The following is a 21178-nucleotide window of genomic DNA, read 5'->3' as shown; positions in this document are numbered from 1 at the left end:
CATGAATGTATGAAGCAGTGCTTTTTTCGTATTATCCAGAAGAAAAACTTTGATTTTACTTTTGTCAAATGTCTTGTCTAAGTTTGATTCATTAATAAAATAGCTCTTTTTCCGTTTACTAATGAACACTTTTGTTAGGGTTCCACTCAGTTCCACTTATCTACAAAAATTATACTTTTATTTCAGTTACATTTATTGAATCAATGTGTTAACACTGTTACACAAATGGTTTAAAGGGTTAGTTCACCCAAGAATGAAAATATTCTACTCCTAGAAGCGTCCTAGGTGTATGTGACTTTCTTCTTTCAGAATAATCCAGTCGGAGTTACATTAATAAATTGTCCTTGCTCTTCCAAGCCTTTCAATCATAGTAAGTGCGTGTTTGTTGTCAACAGTTCAAAAGACGTGAAATAAAGTGCACTCATCTGTAATAAAACGTTCCCGTAGTAATAAACACTTTTTTTTCTCACATCTGCTGACTGTTGGGAACCGGAAGATGTGCAGGCAGAAGATGGAAGACGTTTGCGCTGCGCGTGCGTGCCTCTGGGAAATGTAGGAGCAAAAGAAACAAAGTTTCCTTACTTTAGCAAAGGAAAACCAGTCTCCTCTTGGTTTATTTCAAAATCAAATGTTGTTTTGTGCTTGTAATTCGTGACTGGCATTTTGTTTTGTTCTCTCTCAGCGCTCGTCACTAACCACGCAGCACTGACGCACTACGTCATTCACTTGCACATCTTCTGGTTTCCAACAGTCTGCAGAAGTGAGAAAAAGTGTTTATTACATTTGAAATCTGGATATTTATCTTACAAAAACACATGGATTCGCTACAGGGGTCCTTCATTCACCCCCCGGAGCCATGTGAGAGACATTTTATTACAGATGTGCGCACTTTATTTCACATCTTTTTTTACATTACTCTGATTGGATTATTCTGAAAGAAGAAAGACACACACACCTATGATGCTTCGAGGGTGAGTAGAAGATGGACGATTTTTTATTCTCAGGTGAACTTACCCTTTAACAGCCTTAAACATATAAACAATACAAAACAGTATTTTCTTGTAAGATATAATACAGTCTTTGTTTTACATACAGTACCTGTCAAATGGAAACATTGAGAATTTTAAATGTTTTTTTAAAGGTCATCAGGCTACATTTATGTATTTATAAATACAGTAAAAACAGTAATATTGTGAAATATTATTACAATTCAAAATAACTGTTTTCTATCGCAATATATTTTAAAATGTAATTTATTCAGTTGCAAAGCTGAATTTTCAGCATCGTTACTCCAGTCTTCAGTGTCACGTGATCCTTCAGAAATCAGTCTAATAAAGTCTAATAAATCATTCTAATGCACAACTTAGAAAAATATTTTTTCTTCTTCTTTTTTAACGATGTATGCTTATGATGTAATGCCAACACATGCTCTTCCAGTTCCAAGCTTTTAACCACTCAATGAAATCTCTCCTTGTGAGAAGACCTTTCATTCATATTGCCATTGACTGACATCCCGGACTATTAGCCTCTCTGTGGCACATGAGTATGTTAACCTTTCTCAGTGTGGCATAATGATCCGTGACACCTCATAGGAGGTGAGGATGAACATAGAGTCAAAATTGACTGCAGGACAAGGGTGAATTCTTTAAGTTTGGCGCGGTTATGTCAGGGTGATAAATCTGTGTAATAAATGTCCTCTGTGCAACCAAAAGACTGGAAATGGCTTTGATACACACATGAGCTGGGACTCGCTTGGCATGTATATGCTCTTCAAAGCGTAAACAGCTGCGCTGGAGTTTATTTTAAGGATTATTGTCTTAGTTTATTGATTTGCCGTTCATATTATATGAAGGTTTAATATCACTCTGAACATTTTCAACTCCCTATGCTAAAGAATTCAGGGGCTTTTGGATCACATGTGAGGGAAAGCCTCACTTTTTTTACTAGCCTTCCACTGGTTCATAGTAAGACTGATAACATGCTTGAGGATGCTAAGCACTGCTGAACACTGACCTTCACTGCTGAGCACACTCACTCATCACCACCACCAGACTTCCAAGGTTGGTCCATCTTTTCGGTCCCTCAGAGCATAGTGATGCGTTTGATCAAAGTCAGAATCCCTGACTGAGTTGATCTTTTGGAAAATGTGCCTCAGTAAAGCCTGCGACGGCAGAGTCTGTGGCATCTTTATAGGTCACTACTAACCATTAAAGGCTGTGAGATGACAATTCTCTGAAAATGTGGAGTGGAGTTGCAGATAGCATTTGTGCTCGGAGAAATTTGGACTGTGTCATTTTCTGACACCTTCAGCCTCCTTTCACTCCTATCATCTATCTGGTAAAGGTCACACACTTACATTGTGTTATATATTTATATTTAAATAAAATTGCAAATGCAAAATAAATTAAGATTATATTCCAAAGACAAGTCAAAATAATGTGTGTATATATATATATATATATACAGTATGTATATATATACAGTATGTATATATATATATATATATATATATATTTATATATATATATATATATATAAACAGTATAATCTGTAGGTTGTTGGTTGAAGCTGCAAGGTTGTTGTAATTGTAACGCTGATATAAAAATGTTTTACTAAACTGAAAGATTGAAATACAATGAACATTATTTCATTAAGGTATATAGCTTAAGATATTAAAGACATTAAATTGTCTGTTATTGTATTGAGATAATTGTTAGTAAAAAGGATTTAGCCCATTTAGATAATGATAGGATTCCTTTAGACATTTGCTTTAAACTCACATGGTTCCTCCTGACAGCTTCAGGAACAAGTATTATAACTGTTTAGCTATATTAATACATATTAAAGCAATGGTATTACTGTAATGAAGTGTTCTCTGTATTAGGATTCAGTGCATTAATATTTTTTTTAGAAAATAAGTATTACAGTTTAATAAATATTACAATTAAATCACTCTGTATACTCTGCCTTGTATTAAATGTATTATTAAAATTAATATATGCTAATGTAAACTTTAATGGTATTGATATTGTAACTGATATTAACATTCAGATTGATAAAATTATATATATATATATATATATATATATATATATATATATATATATATATATATATATATATATATATATATTAGGGGTGGGACGATACAGGTACCTCACGATTCAATTCTGTGGCGATATGTGGTCCACGATATGATAATATCACGATTCGCGATATCTACGATATTCAATATATTGGAAGAAATTTCATCAACGATATATCACGATATATGTGACTGAAGAGAAAAGGAAGGAATAAGGAAATAAGGAAATTTTATGCATTTATTAATGCCAACATTTCCAACATTGTGCAAAGAAATATGCATTTGCATAATTACTCACTGCCTCCTGGTCTTAAATGTAAACACTGTACATCTAGACAGATAAAAGTGCATTAACATTACAAAACAACATGAACATTAACATGTGAAGGACTCGGTGGCCCTTGACGTCCAACCAGCACAGGTTAGTGCAACTCGTTTAGCAGACCGGAGCGCACTCTCCACTTTGGCTCTGGTATCTGCATACAATGCAGGGATGACTTTGTCTGTAAAGTGCCGACGACTCGGTATCTCGTATCTCGGTTCCAGTGTTGTCAACATTCTGCAAAATCCATCATTCTCGACCACGCTGTAAGGGCGAAGGTCCTTGCAAATAAATTCGGCGATGGACTTAGTGATACTCTGTGCCCTCGGCGACCCAAAGGCGAGCTTTGCTTTGAACGCAGTAGGGATTGTCGGCTGACTTGGTTTGCCCTCATTATCACCTGAGAGTAGTTCACCGTGATAGCGAACGGGGTGCATTTGCAGATTCGTAGTGTTGCTGTTATATTTTATCTTTGCAAAGCAGTTCTTGCAGATTGCATAGTCTTTATCCAGTGCCTTTCCGTCGACTGTCTCGTAAAACCCGAAGTGTCTCCACACTTTAGAGTGGAAACTAGCGGGTGGGTCTTTGATTAGTTTTTTATTGTTTTCCGCCATTCTTCTCGCTTCTCTTTTTTTCTGCAATTCTCTGTTGTTGTTAGTTAACTTGTGTTCTTCACCGGCCGCTGTTTGCGCCACTTTACCCCTATTTACTCGAACAGCGCCCCCCGCAAACAGAATGGTAGATATTGGGTAGTGACAGTGACACTGACAACGGGTAAATTAATCATTTTGTGTTGTAATAAAATATCGATATTGGGCGCTAGTGTATCGATTATTTGTTGTGACAGAGAGCACAACAATATGTTGCAATATCGATTTTTTTTCCCACCCCTAATATATATATATATATATATATATATATATATATATATGTGTGTGTGTGTGTGTATGGTGTATATACTGTATGTAATTAAAAATGGACATTTAATTTCAAATTCAATTGAAATTTGACAGCGTTATTAAATTATTAATGTTTTTAATATTGACTTCAAGTGAGTGTTAGATGGCAAGTCTAATAAATATAAAAAATAAACTTGCAAAAAAAAAGTTGTAAAGTATTATTAATGGCAACACATGATATGATAGATTTATATAAATAAATATGTAATTCCTCCGATCTCTAGCAATCTGATGATTTTAGCATAAAGATGATTGTAATAAATATACAAAACTGCCAAATGTTCCTAACATTGTAATCATTAGGATCACAACATGCCTTAATCATGTTTATCATTTCCTTTTGAATACAAGTCATTTACTAATGGCTTGATTTGTATTTTCCAAGAACTGTACATTTCTAGCCACCTCTGATAACAAATTGCTCTTGTAATGTAGAAACATGAATCTTCTGTAAAGCTGCTTTTATATGGTGTATATCATACAAAAAACGTTAAAATAATTATAATAACAATACTGGTATGTACTTTGCAGATCCACTTAATGATCACACAGCAAGTTGTACTTTTCTCTGGAAAAGTGAGCACTTGTACTTTGAGTTTTTGGATATGTATGCTGCAGATAACAGCGTGTGACTGTTAGTAATCTGTGTGTGTATACTGTATATGTATGTGTGTGATATGAGATACTGAGTATGCACAGTGGTTCGTCATGCATCGATATTTCAGCCAGCGGGAATATAGCTCACACAAAAAGAGTAAGCCTCTTCTCCACACTTTTACACAGCTGGACAGTGTGTCAACACACAAATTATGTCTGCTGGTAGTGAGGAGGGAAACAGAGAGTAGGCAGCAGTCAGTGTAGAATAGCGCCACATAGCTGAAAAGAGCCAGCATTTATCAAACCAAAAAGATAATAGTTGTTAATACAGTCTTGTACAGTACTTTTAAGCCGCAGGTGATGTTTTCTTTTGTGGTTTATTAGAAAATCACATTATCTACGAAACGACTTTCTGTAAAATACAGTTTCATGTCTAAATTTATTTTAAATTTCTTTCCATTCCTGTTGGCTCAAATTAGGTTTTTGGAAACCTTATACTGAATCTATATTTTATATTATTTTGTATTAGCTTGATCTAAATTCTAAATTCTTTGCTAAAGATGTTTGGGTTATATGCTGATTCAATAGCTCCAAAAGATTGGGATGTTTTTCTGAATTTATGGCTAGGCAATATTGGTCATATTCTTAGCTTAGTGGCTTATATTGTGTTTTGCTGTTGTTTTTAGCTAAAATAGTAATGGCTTATATTCAGATTTTATGGCTAGATAATATTGTATTATATTGTGGTTTTATAGCTACATTAGATAATATTGGGTTTCATCCTTATATCTTATAAAATTTATATTTTATATTTTTATTTCATTTTATTTTTGTAAAATATGGCTCTTAAAACGTGCAACATAAAACTATCCGCAGGCAAAGAAACAGAGCAGTAAAAAATTTTTAAAAACATCTTTCAAGGAAGAAAGTCAAACAGTTTGAAACAAAATGATAGTTAGAAAATTGAACTATTTATGTAAGTCAGCTCTTCTGGTAAGTGCTCCATGTTGTTGACCCACTCAACCGCGTGTTCCTTAGACACTACTTTTATTTTTCCAAGTCGTCCAGTGTTTGTAGCACTCCATAAGCACACTGCATACTTCAAAGTGATTGAAGCACCTTAATTCTTAACTGCTCTCTAGCTTTCTTTCGATTATGTGTGGTAGGGCTTGAGTGAGGAGCATGACAGAGTTTAGCTTCAAGAAGTGAACTTTTCAACTCTTCAGTTATTCTGATTCAAAGAGAGTATGAATGCAGAATTTATGATGGTTTTTTTAGCTCTGGTAGCTGATGTTCTAGTTCTTTTGCTTGTCAGTGCCATCATTTGTTATACTGAAGTGAAGAGGTTTGTTTGTGTACCACTGGTCTAAAAGACCTTGGTATGTCCACTCGCAGCACATACTCTTTCTTTTATTGGCATTTAAAGGGAAAGCCCACCGCATCATAATACCCCTAGTCAGCAAGCTTTGACGTTTTTAATCATTCTCTTTTGCTCTTATAATTAATGTAGCCATGATGGTGTTTTTTCTAATGGATGAAGGTGGCATGATTAATCAAGTCAGAGCGCTTTCAGAGATCATACATTTTAATGAACCATATTACAGTGTGTAGCGTTGTGTTTTAGCACAAAGATTTATTAAATTTAATCCATACGCAAACAGTTTGCCCGCAGGCCTGGGCTGACGTGCAGCTGGGACGTCTCCACGCTCTGCTGAGAGTGCTGTGCTAGCACAAAACAACTTCAGTAATGGAATCGGTTGAATTGTGAGAAGATGATCCCAGTTATTGATCTGAATGACAAAACAGCATTAAAATTCAACATAGTCTGGCTTAACGCACAACAATGGGGGAAAAAACAGGATTGAGTGTGTCTGAATCTTTAATATTGCTCTGAATTTCCAACTCAGATCAATACTTGTTAATAGACATTCAGCACAGTCGCAATAGCCATCAATGTCAGAGTTGAGTTAAAGTGAATGGGTGCTGGAATGGGTGGTGATTTTCTCTTTAAAGTCTGTAGTGCTGATTTCATTGAGGTTTGATCAATTACCCTTGACATGGAGCTATATAATAGTGACTGATCATTGTAGATTTCAATGGGTTTTCATAAAAAAAATATTGTTGGTTTAAATATTTAATACATGTACGTATTTTATATATATATAATTTCTTTCTTTTTTTTATACCAAACCTTTAGAAATATTTTCTGGTCAGTCTCAGCCATTGCTCAGTGATTGACTGACAGTTAGCCAACATGAGTATAAGACAAACTTAATCAAAATAAAATTCATTAGATCCATTGTAAATACTTCTTTCTCACCAAAATTGATGTCACTTCCTGAAGGATGAAAGGAACTTTTTTTTATTTTTTGCTAAATAATGAGATTTACAAATAACTGACAGGATGGAATGTTAAATGGAATATGACTTGATTACCAATGAAAATAGTTTTCCCAAGAAAAAGCTTGAAACTTTTTAATTACAGTAAAACTGAAGAAGCACCTGGGATATTTCTTAATAAATTGCCAGTTTTTCATGTTCTAATTTGATGCATCTGAATAAATTTTAGCATCTGCTCAGAGCAAAGTAGTGAAATCATCTGTGACCCTGGACCACAAAGCTAGTCGCTGGGTATATTTGTAGCAATAGCCAAAATACAGGGTTACAATTATAGATTTTTTGGTAGCACTATATTTTACAGTCCTGTACATACTATGTACTTATTATAGTAATTACAATAACTATGTAATAACTAGGTACTAACCCTGAACCTACCCCTAAACCTACCCCTACCCCATCTACAGTAGTTACCTTGTATTACCAGAACTTGCTTAGATAAATACTCTTGAAGTATACTATAAGTACATGTAAGTACATGTACTGTAAAATAAAGTGCAACCGATTTTTCTTTTATACCAAAAAATCATTAGGATATTAAGTAAAGATCATAATTTTGTAATGTAAATATATTCAAACTTAATTTTTGATTAGTAAAATGCATTGCTAAGACGTTCATCTGGATAACTTTAAAGGCAATTTTCTCAATATTTAGATTTTTTTTGCACCAAATTTTCAAATATTTATATCTCAGCCAAATATTGTCCAATCGTAACAAACCATGAATCAATACAGAGCTTATTTATTAAGTTTTAAGCTTATGTTTAAATCTCTTTTTTTTTTTTTTTGATTTTGTGGTCAAGGGTCACATTTGAAATGTGATAATAGAAAACAAACTAAGATTTTAATCTTTAAAATTGCAGGTTAAATATTTTAACCAATTAAACCAAGTGCATTTTCTTACTTCCATAAATATACATAATTGATGAGGGATGTATGAAAATGTACTTAGAAGGAAACATTTTGCTGTAAACTGCCTGGTATTATCAGAAATCTTACATTTTTGTGAAAGCACCTGTTAATTTTGATATAATGATTTTCACAAAGCCTGTTTTCTACCACAGGACTGGTTGAGCAAGTTTGGCTATCTCCCTCCCCCTGATCCTGTGAATGGACAGCTACAGACTAAAGAGGCTTTGACGAGAGCCATCAAAGCCATGCAGAGGTTCGGAGGCCTGAAAGAAACTGGAGTGCTAGGTTTGTATGTTTTATTTTCATAATAAAACTCTGGTCCACATTGTCATTGGTTTTTGACGTAGATAACCACCAGTGTAATTCAGATTGGTTTGTTGTCTCATGTTCATCTTTCTTTCTGCAGCTGGTCTACAGGATGAGAAAAGCATTCAAATATCTGCATTCTGCCATGTATATGGGTCTGTATTTATGCATGTTTGTATGTCTCCCTGCAGACCAAGCAACCTTGGGCTTAATGAAGACCCCTCGTTGCTCGCTGCCAGATGTGTCAGAGCTGGACACATCTGCAGGCAGACGAAAGCGAGCGCTAGCTCCTCAGAATAAATGGAAAAAGAGGCATCTTTCCTGGAGGTACATTCATTTTTGGGACTGAGACTGTTTGAGTGATTCCTGTCAGACAGCTATACTGTACATGTCAGAGATGCATTCGATATATTTGACATCCATGCATTCTTGAATTAAAGCCTCAGTGGTAGTTAGAGCTGATGGAAAGAGACAGAATTAGTGATGCAATGAAATTTTGTGTACAAACTAGGATGAAAATGACATTCTGTGGCAATTTTGGCTTACATTTTTTTTAGAGACTGGAATGTTGAAGCATATTTTGACTTCATAACAGAAAATATTTTTTGCCAGAAAATAAGAAATTAATCTGATTTATATAATCTGGCTAATATTGTGGTTGTACAGAGACCAAATATTGACATATTCTGATTTAATAGCTAATATATTCAGATTTTATAGCTAGAAAAGGTTGAGTTTGGGTTTTTCAGCAACAAAATATTACCTTATTCTCATTTCGTAGCTAGAAAATAGTGGGTTTTATTCTTATTTTTGCTAGAAATTGGAAATATATTCTGATTTATATTTTTATAGATAGAAACTATGAGGTTATATTTTAACTTTATAGTTAGAACACATCGAGTTATATTGTGAATTTACAGCTAGAAAATATTGACTTGTGCTCTGATATTATGGATAAACAATATTGGGTTATGTTCTAAATAATATTCTGATTTTATTACTAGACAATATTGCATATATTCTGAGAAAGTAATTGGCTCATAAAGTAATTGGCTCATATTCTGATTGATATTCTGATATTATAAGTAGAAAATTCAGAATTATACTGGGTTACATTCTTATCTTATAGGATAATATGTTCTGATGTTATCGGATGTATAGAGCATTGCAGATGAGTGTCGGAAAGCCCTCAACACAGACTGTTCCAATTTCCATCACTGAAACTTTCCAAAATGCCAGTGGTTTCTGAGGCTGTCTGTTTTTATGACATATTGACAGTGTATCTTTTCTTAAATCATGTGTGTGTGTGTGTGTGTGTGTGTGTGTGTGTGTAATATGGGGCTTTGTCTACAGAAAGTTGTCTTGGGTTTCATACCAAGTTTTTCTCTGTTCCTCATTACAGAATCCCACAGTGATCTCACATTCTCTATGTTGTCAATCACACAGGCTTACGCTCATCCCGCTCACTCTGCCTATAGAGTGAAATAAACCCCTGCTACTACCCATTGTGTTCCGATTGGTAAAACATCAAAGTTTAGGTATGTTTGTTACTTGTAGGTAGATTTATTTCATGCCTGGGAAATTAGGTCTCTGTGGACGTTGTCCGTCCTTGGAAATATATTGCATTGCGATCAGAATAGCAGTTCGACTGAGGAACATTACTTTGATAATTTATTCCAGATCATCTAGATATGTTTTCCCATTTATTGGAGATGTTTCAGTCCTCATCTGAATGGCTTCATCAGTCGTAGGATGGTAGATGAAATAGCTTGATGAGTGCTGTTTTCATTCCCGAGCTCCTATTAAAACAAAACCGGGGTGGTAAAATCAAAGCGCTTCACTTTTTTTTCAGTCGTAATAATGAATAAAATCAATATTTTTGGTCCATATTCCCAACAGAGATGCATTTTAAGTATAATTATATAATTTAGTCAACATTTAGGAACTACCTCAGCATATAAATGGCCTTAAAGCTTATAAACATGACCTAAGCATCACAACGTTTTTTTTTTTACCTCAACACACACTGCAATATCATAACACCCACAAATCTTAATGGAAGTTGCTTCTCTGGTGTTTAAATTGTAATTGCTGTGTGAACTAGAGTTAAATTGCCATGGCAGAATTGAAAGAACTTTTAAAGTGTGATCTTTGTCCTTCATATGGTACAGAGCCATCGGCTTGTTAAGCAATAGTTTTTTTTTTTATGTATATTTCTGGTTGTTTTTCATGGTTTGCATTTTTTAAAATCATCAGAAAGGTGACTCCCAGAAATTTGTGGGTCTTCAATCATGTGATGAAGTTAAGTTCACTTGTTGCTCCAAACCCAAATGAGATCGAGATTTTCAGTGAATGATAACTTAAATTTTGGTCTCTCATCAAGAAAATAAATCTTATGCTTTTATTGAATAAATAAGAAATCATTCGTGTAGCTTAAACAGTAGAGCATGGCGCTAGCGAAACCAAGTTAATGGGTTTGATTCCCAGAGAATGTGTGAACTGTCAAAATGTATACTTTAAAAGCAATGTAAGTCACTTTGAAAAAAAGCCTACCAAATGCATACATTCAAATGAATGTTTAATTCTATATATCAAAATAGTAGCTTAACTTCTTTTATGTTCCACAAAAGAAAGAAATCTTGAAAAGCTGAGAAACAGTTTTGTGGAAACTATTAAATGCAGAGACATTCCCGTCATCCTAGAGCTGATAAACCCATTCAGATGAGTTGTGAACATCTTCAACACATACATCCAGATGGTCGGGAATAAATTGCTCAAGACATCTGACCTCACAGACATGCTGCTTAATAAACGTTTGGCTTTCTGACTCAGAAGGGTCATTCGAGAGTTTAACCAGCGGCCATTACTTCAAAACTAAACATGCATGACATCCCCTAAAATTTCTCAACAAAATGTAGCAATGCATATGAACAAATAATATACATAACTCATTAAATATCAATCATGGGTGCATTTAAATCTTTTAGAGAATGAAAGTGTGATGTATTACACAACACTCTCACGCTGGCCTCTTCACTCTGTCGCCCTCAGCTTTTGGATTATTTTTGCTTGAACCTTGCTTTTCTGTGTTGATGAGTTTGGTCAGACCCCGCCATGTGACCTCCACAGAGCTGCCCTTTGCTGGCTGGTGTGAAATGACTCCTATAACTGAGCTGGGAGAGCTATATCAGTTCTTGTACAATTCATGTCAGGAGCTTTGCACTCTGGTTCAGATTTAGTGACAGAGGTGTGCCAGTACACCCGCCGAGAGGCCGGTCACTGTAATAAAGCCTGTAATGGCTTGTTTTAGGAGCAGTGATAAAAAGCCTGTCCAAGACAATTGAAAAGGGGCGTAAGGAATAAGAAAGACAGACAGGATAGGAGAAAGACAATGATGGATTCTGAGTAATTATTGCACTGCGCCATCATACAGGTTTGTGAGGAGAGATCTTTTAAAATAGGCTTGGGCAAGAGAAGAATCAATAAGAGAGCAAAAAGTACTGACAGTATAAAACAATGAGCTTTGATCAGCACATGCTGTCAGGTTTTTATACACATCAAGATTCTTAAGGGAAGCAATTGTTTAGAAAATAACTAAACATACCGGTACTCAAATATTAATTTACTTACAGAAAAAAAGTGGAAGTTAATAATAGAATTCTCTTGTCCCCATAGCAAAATGATTTTTGTTCTTGTTTTTTCCTTGCATGAACATACTTACATGCTTAATATTTATTTATTTTTTTACAAATTGTTAATTGTAAATGTAAATTGAATTAAGATTATATTCTGATATTACGGGTTATGAAATGTCCATATTTTGGTTTTGGGACTCCCCAACAACAGGTTGATAAGCATGCCAAGTTAAAAACAGTCATTTATTTTTACCTTATTTGCTTAACCACTCCCAAACGATTCACTCAGCGATTTTTTTGTCTAAACCCATCCTTTGCATGATACTAATCTGCGGTGGTTGGTCTGATTGGTCATTTCATCATGGCTGTAATGCCTAAAACAGCATTTGTGAGTACAGTGCTGCCTTGTATACAGCTGTTACCGGGAAAACTACTATTTTAGTCGCTCCAAAAGCGGTACTTAGTGGCAAAGAATGAATTAGCATTTTTATTCAGACCAACGTGAAAATCAACTGAAGGTTTTACACAGCAAACACACAGAGCCATAAATGTGAAAACTTTTGCTGTAGCGGTCTTCAGTTAAGAAGACGTCAACATGAAACATCTTGGGATTCGTTTTTTTTTTTAAATGACTCATTTAAATGATTCAGAATTGAGTCTTCCTTTTGAGAGATAATAACTTTATATACAGCGCACTTTGAGATTTAAAACATTGCAGGATGTTTTAATTCACTTAGAGCCGTGTTACACACTGCAAAAAAGGTAATTTTCAAAAACCCATAATAGGGGCACTTTAATTTTGAGTACTGAAAATAGTGTGAGTGTATGTGTGTGTGTGTGTGTGTGTGTGTGTGTGTGTGTGTGTGTGCGTGTGCGTGTGTGTGTGTGTGTGTGCGCACATGTGTTTACACTTTTTAACTGAATTATCTGAATAAATGAGGATGTTTAAATGTTTTTTCTGGAACACAAAATTATTAAGGTCTTTTAAATATTTTGCTCACCTCAATGTTGTCTAGTAACAAAAAAGGGAATCTGAAAATTAATTTTCATGCCTTTTCTCCATAAAGCAACAGTTTATAATGACTGAATCATTAAGCTAAATTTGAGAATCAAATCAATTCATGAATCACTCTTTTAAACAAGCTCAATCAGAATCATTCAGACTAAATTGTCCATGAAGTGGAGTTCAGCTCATGGACTCCATTCACAGGGGTTCTTGAGTTACTAGTTCAGTAAAGTGAAAGTTTGTCAGTGAATAATGACTCATTTTTTTCTCTTACTCTCAGAAAGCTTTAGAAAACTTGAAATAAGGTGTACAAGTCATGTCGTCTACTTTTTTTTTTTGTCATTATAAATTTGGACATTGAGATTATTTAAAAGACCTCATCTTTATTCCAAAGAAGAAAGTCATATGAATTTTGAGTGACATGAGGATGAGTAAAAGCTGACAGAATTTTTATTTCTAGGTGAACTATACCCTTAAGGGTTTGATTTTTTTTTTTTTTTTTTTTTAAGTTTCTTTGGACAAAGTATTACTCTTGTTCTATTTTTCAGACAGTTTACTAGTCTAGACAGTTGGATGGCCTCTCAGTGGACACTGATGGATAAATGATTGATCAGCCTGTAAGAACGCAGGCTCAGAGATCCAACAGTCTACATATGTATTCAGAACGCACTGACCATCAGTCACAAACCGAGACGGCCTCTCATCATGACTCCATCATTCCACATTAGACCCTCACCATTCGCTAGGGCCACTGCCTGCTCGTTAACAATCTCATTAATTACCCAAATGGATTAGGAGTGATTGCTTTGAAGACAATATGTTTTTTTGTGCTGTGTGTCTCTGGGGTTGATTTCCCAGGCTGATTAGTAGGGAGCAGAGTGAAATGGCTTTATGATAAGCATCTCTTTCCTCACCACCCTCCATTACTCCCATTGCATTTCTGTCGATCAAACCCCTTGACGCTTCTAATCCTTTCCGTGCCGGCTGAAAATGGGAACATTTCTCACAATTGCTCAGTATGCTCAGGGCAATACCCAGTGAGAGTGTGAACGAGCTGTTGTGTGATTTCAGTATCATGGGTATCTATGATATGCTAGCCCAGGTGCCTCCACACAATAAGGGTGGAGGTTGTAAATCATTATGCTGTAGTTTAGCCAGATAATCCCACCCATGTCCAAAGGACTCAAATGAAGATAATCCATCAGGGTTGGATTTCTTTTTATCCCTCATGGCACGTGCCAGTTTGATTGGAGAGAGTAACTAAAAACCATAGCACTGAATAGGCTGAGGGGATCTTTAAAGGGATAGTGCACCATAAAGTCGAAATACTGTTTTCATTTATTTATCCATTCAAAAACCTGTATGACTGACTTCCTTGTGTGAAAAACAAAAGGAGAAATTATTTTTCAGTTATAACACCTGCATACATTTGAAATTGTGATTTGAAAAATAGTGTTTTGCTCTAGCGTGTCACACTTTTCACAAAATATGTTCATTTTATAGCTTTTTTGCCTTTGACAACCAACTTGTATTTTACTTTGAACACCTGAAAACTGCCTCAAATACATGATTTAGGGCTGCCCTTGACTAAAAAAATTTCTGGTCAACTAGTAGTCGTTCATCTGAAGCATTAGTTGACTAATCGCTCGTTTATTAATAAACAATTTAACTCATGATAATGAGTTTTTAATTGCCTACATAGCCTAATACGTTTTTTAATGAATGCATAAAGCTGGCAGAAGTAATGTTTACGAATGTGTCAGGGAAATGTGCTTTCTTTGTTGTCAGCTTAAAAAGATGAACTCGGCAACAAAAAAATATTTTCTTGTTTTGTGAAAAAAAGTTGTATTTATTTATTGATAAAAAGGGAGCGCTCGTCAGACTCAGGAAGCGCGGATTTCGAACGCCGTTGCCTAGCATCCATCTCGCGAATCTCCGCTCTCTACCCAACAAAACGGACGAACTCCTTCTGCTCTCTCGGACAAATAAGGATTTCTCTCACTCTGCTGCTCTGTGTTTCACGGAAACCTGGCTGAATGACGCCATACCGGACAGCGCACTCCATCTGCCGGACTTTCAGCTGTTTAGAGCGGATCGCGACGCAGAATCAACGGGGAAATCGCGCGGCGGCGGGACATGCTTTTACATCAATGAACGGTGGTGTACAGATGTAACTGTGTTAAAGAAGATCTGCTGTCCTGATCTAGAAACGCAGTTTATCAACTGCAAGCCGTTCTATTCGCCGCGGGAGTTCCACTCGCTCATTCTGGTTAGTGTTTACATTCCACCTCAAGCACATGTGAGCTCAGCTTTACAGAAACTCGCTGATCAGATCACAGACACAGAACAACAACACCCGGACTCTGTTTTAATCATTCTTGGGGACTTTAATAAAGCCAATCTCTCCCGTGAACTGCCAAAATACAGACAGCATGTTACCTGTCCCACCAGAGACAGTAATATACTGGATCACTGTTACACCACAATAAAGGATGCATATCACTCTGTTCCACGAGCAGCTTTGGGACGTTCTGATCACTGTCTGGTTCATCTTATACCGACCTACAAGCAGAAACTTAAATCTGCTAAACTTGTAGTAAAGACTGTGAAGAGATGGACCAGCGAAACAGAGCAGGATTTACAATCTTGTTTTGACATCACAGACTGGAGCGTTTTTGAAGCTGCTACCACCGATCTGGACGAACTCACAGAGACTGTAACATCCTATATTAGTTTCTGTGAGGATATATGCATTCCTACCAGGACTTATTTAACATTCAACAATGATAAGCCATGGTTTACAGTAAAACTCAGACACCTTCGTCAGGCCAAAGAGGATGCCTACAGAAATGGGGACAGGGTCTTGTACAATCAGGCCAGGAACACACTGAACAAAGAGATTAGAGCGGCTAAAAAGACCTATGCTAAAAAGTTGGAAGACCAGTTTACTTCCAACCACTCTACTTCAGTTTGGAGAGGACTGAGAGCCATCACAAACTACAAGACACCATCCCCTTGCACTGAGGCTAATCAACGACTTGCTAACGACCTGAATGAGTTTTATTGTAGATTTGAAACCCCCAACACCCACTCTGACCATCTCCCTACACAACCATTAACACCTCCTGCAATCCCCCTCTCCATACCTCCTGCTCTTCAAATCTGTGAAGATGATGTGCGCCAGGTCTTCAAGAAAAACAAAAGAAGAAAAGCACCAGGCCCAGATGGCGTTACACCAGCCTGTCTGAAAATCTGTGCTGACCAGCTGGCCCCCATCTTTTCACAGATCTTCAACAGATCTCTGGAGTTGTGTGAAGTGCCTTCCTGCTTCAAACGCTCCACCATAATCCCCATTCCAAAGAAACCCAAGATAACAGGACTTAACGACTACAGACCTGTGGCTCTAACGTCTGTCGTCATGAAGTCGTTTGAAAAACTGGTTCTGGCTTATCTGAAGGACATCACTGGACCCTTACTGGACCCCCTGCAGTTTGCGTACCGAGCAAACAGGTCCGTGGATGATGCAATCAACATGGCATTGCACTTCATCCTGCAACATCTGGACAAAACAGGGACTTATGTGAGGATCCTGTTTGTGGACTTTAGTTCGGCTTTCAACACCATCATCCCAACAACCCTCCAGACCAAACTGACCCAGCTCTCTGTTCCTAGCTCTATCTGTCAGTGGATCACCAGCTTTCTGACAGATAGGCAACAGTTAGTGAGACTGGGGAAATTCATGTCAAACAGCTGCTCCACCAACACTGGTGCCCCTCAGGGATGTGTTCTCTCCCCTCTGCTCTCCTCCCTGTACACCAACGACTGCACCTCTAAAGACCCCTCTGTCAAGCTCCTGAAGTTTGCAGACGACACTACAGTCATCGGCCTCATCCAGGACGGTGACGAGTCTGCTTACAGACAGGAGGTTGAGCTGGCTGTCTGGTGCAGTCTTAACAACCTGGAGCTGAACACGCTCAAAACAGTGGAGATGACTGTGGACTTTAGGAGAAACCCCCCTGCACTTTCCCCACTCACCATCATGAACAGCACTGTGGCTGCAGTGGAGTCATTCAGATTCCTGGGAACCACCATCTCTCAGGACCTGAAGTGGGACAATCACATTGGCTCCATTGTGAAAAAAGCCCAACAAAGGTTGTACTTCCTTCGCCAGCTGAGGAAGTTTAACCTGCCACAGGAGCTGCTGAAACAGTTCTACTCAGCCGTCATTGAGTCAGTCCTGTGTACTTCAATTACTGTCTGGTTTGGTTCAGCTACAAAATCAGATATCAGAAGACTACAGAGAACTGTTCGGACTGCTGAAAGGATTATTGGTGCTCCCCTGCCCACCCTCCAAGAACTGTACACATCCAGAGTGAGGAAAAGGACTCAGAAAATCACTCTGGATCCCTCACATCCAAGTCACCCCATCTTTGAACTTTTGCCATCTGGCCGGCGCCTCAGAGCCGCAAATACAAGAACAGCAAGGCACAAGAATAGTTTCTTCCCCCAGGCAATCTACCTCATGAACAGTTAAATGTTTCCCACTTAAACTTATGCTTATGCAAAAATGTCCAATATCCTTATATTTATTTGTTACCCCTCCATCCTAGAACATTCCTGCATCTCACTCAATCCTATTCCATTATCATTTATAGCACAATTGTTTATACACTTATTTATTTGCCAATTTGTAATTCTCCCGTAAATTTTTTTTTTTTTTTTTTTTTTTTTTTTTTTCTGTGTGTTGTTGTGTGTCTGTTTACTGGAAGCTTATGTCACTAAAACAAATTCCTTGTATGCGCAAGCATACTTGGCAATAAAGCTCTTTCTGATTCTGATTCTGATATTTTTGAACTCATTAAATGGTCAAATTAAGTCGGCTTTTTTATTTTACTTATTTTGCAAATCATCAGAATTTTTTTTTTTTAAGATGCAGGACTGTGTAATAAATGGAGAACGAAACTTTCAAGCTTCAAAACGGATGAAAATTGGTTTAATATGATTCAAACACTATATTCCAAGTCTGATCTCGTATGATTGCTTTATGTAAGAAACAGATTCATATTGTTGATTCATGGTGAACCAGTTAGTTCATTGAAAAAAAAACTGACTCAAAGGAATGATTAATTCATGAATTGGACATTGCAAATTAAAAAAAAAAGGATAGAAAAAAAAGATTCTCTGATAAGTTGGATATAAAGGTCTTCAATAAATTCCTGTCTGTTTCATAATTTTACAGAGACTAATTTGAGGAATCATTCCTTTAAAACACCCGCCCAGCAGTGTCACTCTCAGTGCCTAGTTGTAAGTGTGGAGGATTGATTTGATGTGTGATTAACACCATACAGTAAATGTTCTGTCTGTACCACTGATCTGCAGGAGTCAGACCCACTGTGAGAATTACCACAGAATAGAGGAAATGAGTTCTTTTGAACTTGTTCCCCCTGATATCTATTTGTCATTTTCTCTCTTTTCATCCCTTTCCCCTCTTGTCTGTCTAATCAGTCTTGTATCACATAGAGACAAAGAAGTGGGATTGTGACTGAAAATTAAACTTCAACATTTGGCCGTTTACATGCTGCTGGGATGGCCAATCTTCCCTGAGGCACTTTGCCTTGCTTTCAGGTTAGCTGCCCCTGCTAGTGCCTGTATAATAACCAAACGACATGAAGTAAAAAAAACTGCCTTGATTATTCTCCAATTTATGCTGGCCATCTATTGAAACCCTACCAAGGGCACATTATGGCGAAAATAGATGGAAAATTTAACTAGAAATTCATACCTCCTTCCATAGCTCTGAACTTATTGCTTGTAAACCTGTTCTAACAGGACATTTCAGGGAAACAGAATGGATTGCATAAGAAAAAGAAGAAAAAAAATGCACTAATGAACTAATTGGAAAAAATAGCAGGAACCCCAGAAAAGTCTACTATTCTAAATTTATTTACATTATATATATATATATATATATATATATGTATATATGTATATATATATATATAAACTAAACAAAAAACATGAGTGTATTTCTCCCCACAAAATTATTATAATATGTATTTTCTTTCTTAATGTTTACTTAATAATAATAATAATAATAAGAAGAAGAAGAAGAAGAATATATTTAAAAATATATATATTTATTAATTACAAAATGATATTTATGTATTATATATATATTTATATTTATTTATATATTTATATATATATATATATATATATACTGTTTTTTAAGTTAATTTGCATGTATGTCTCTCTCTCTTTCCATGTAAATTATATATTAGTTATTATATAATTGTTCTAATTACTTATTACCCCATATACATATATATAATGCAAATTAATGCAAAATATTTTTTATAAATACAAAATAATTTATATTAAATACAATTATATCACATTATATTATATTTTTGATCTTTTTATGTCTTTTCTTTGTTGTATATTTTTCCACAAATTCTTTTTTCACCAAAAAAACCTACTACTACTACTACTACTAATAATAATAATATATTACATTTAAAATACATATTTTTTTGGCACATATTCTTTGCAACACTTGACCTAGACCGTGATCATCTTAGGTTAGGCTACACCATGAACCTAAGCAAAGATTTCTACCTTTCAAACATTAGATTTGTATTCTTTGCTGTGTGAGAAATGCTTAGGATGTTTACTGCATGTCTGGCAGAAGGCAAGCAAAAGAGCAGTGGGGTGAGATGAATTAATGTACAAACCGTGTAGCACATCACACAGAGAATGTTAGTACACAAAGAGGTCACTTAGCTCATTGTTAATGCAGCTGGGGGCAGTGCTGACCTTGGCACGGCATTACTGTGCATCTCCAACCTTTCCTTTTGAACCAACCCACTGTAAACTTATCACATGTACTGCAATAGAACTTGACTAAATCTACATGCTGACCTTGAGCAACCGGTGCGAATATGCTACCAGCACCCAAAGTACCCTAAAAGAGTCAATGTTCTGCAAATGTAATGGAATGCCTGAACCCAGTGCTTGTGCAGAAAGGATAAGTGTATTTTGTGCAGAGGGCACACTTTTTAGTGGGCACTTATAGAGCCAGCACTCGGAAATTAATTTCTCATCGATCTTCCTCTGTACCCTCTGAAAAAGGGCTCAAATTGCCCTTGGAGGAAGTGATTACCATGATTGTGGGGAGTATAGTGGACCTCCAATTCACCCGAATTACCTCGAGTAAAAGAGAATAGAGAGAAAGAAGATATTTTGTAACTCCTAAATGCATTACCATGGAACTAACCCTGAGTTAGAAAGAGCCCCGAGATGGGCTTTCAGAACCGTTTTTGACAACCTGCTGCATGTGTTGTCCTAATTATACGTTCAAAGCAATGCTGAATTTATCTTCTAGCACTGTCGGTGGTTTCACAAAGGGATTCTTGTCTATTTCAAGCCACTGTTTCAAACATGAACTCATGTTTCTGCTTTCACAGGGTAAGGACGTTTCCAAAGGAGTCAGCTTTGCTGGGCCGGGACATGGTGCGGGCGCTTATGTACTATGCCCTGAAAGTGTGGAGTGACATTGCTCCTCTCAACTTCCATGAGGTGGCGGGGAATGAGGCAGACATTCAGATTGATTTCACCAAAGCGGATCACAACGATGGATACCCTTTCGACGGACCCGGTGGCACAGTAGCCCACGCATTCTTTCCTGGAGAACGGTTCACAGCGGGAGACACGCACTTTGATGATGATGAAGCCTGGACCTTCAGATCGCCAGGTAAGACAGCATGAGGTATATGAATGAGAGGAAATTGTTCGCTGTATTCATCCAAGGAGCCCTGTATCTTTTTCAATAATTTAAATTAATTTATCATTTATTATTATTATTCATCGGTCAAAAAGCTGATAAAGTTGTAAATTGTTATTGTTTTGTTTTATATTTTCGAAAGAAGTCCCTTATGATCACCAAGGTTGCATTTATTT

The 21178-nt window shown here is 36.4% G+C and overlaps 1 protein-coding gene across 1 annotated transcript in view; it reads left to right on the top strand.

The window, feature by feature from the left end:
* Nucleotides 1-21178, top strand: part of LOC132117075 (matrix metalloproteinase-17-like) — a 67012-nt gene that overhangs the window by 28044 nt on the left and 17790 nt on the right. The window contains exons 2-4 of the mRNA XM_059526122.1: nt 8425-8557; nt 8770-8905; nt 20686-20972. Coding sequence (XP_059382105.1) covers nt 8425-8557; nt 8770-8905; nt 20686-20972 — 556 coding nt within the window. The remainder of the gene's footprint in view (nt 1-8424; nt 8558-8769; nt 8906-20685; nt 20973-21178) is intronic.

This window comes from Carassius carassius, chromosome 36 (assembly GCF_963082965.1).
Source record: "Carassius carassius chromosome 36, fCarCar2.1, whole genome shotgun sequence".
In the NCBI taxonomy this organism is placed as follows: domain Eukaryota; kingdom Metazoa; phylum Chordata; class Actinopteri; order Cypriniformes; family Cyprinidae; genus Carassius; species Carassius carassius.
This window is presented reverse-complemented; position numbering and strand designations above follow the sequence as displayed.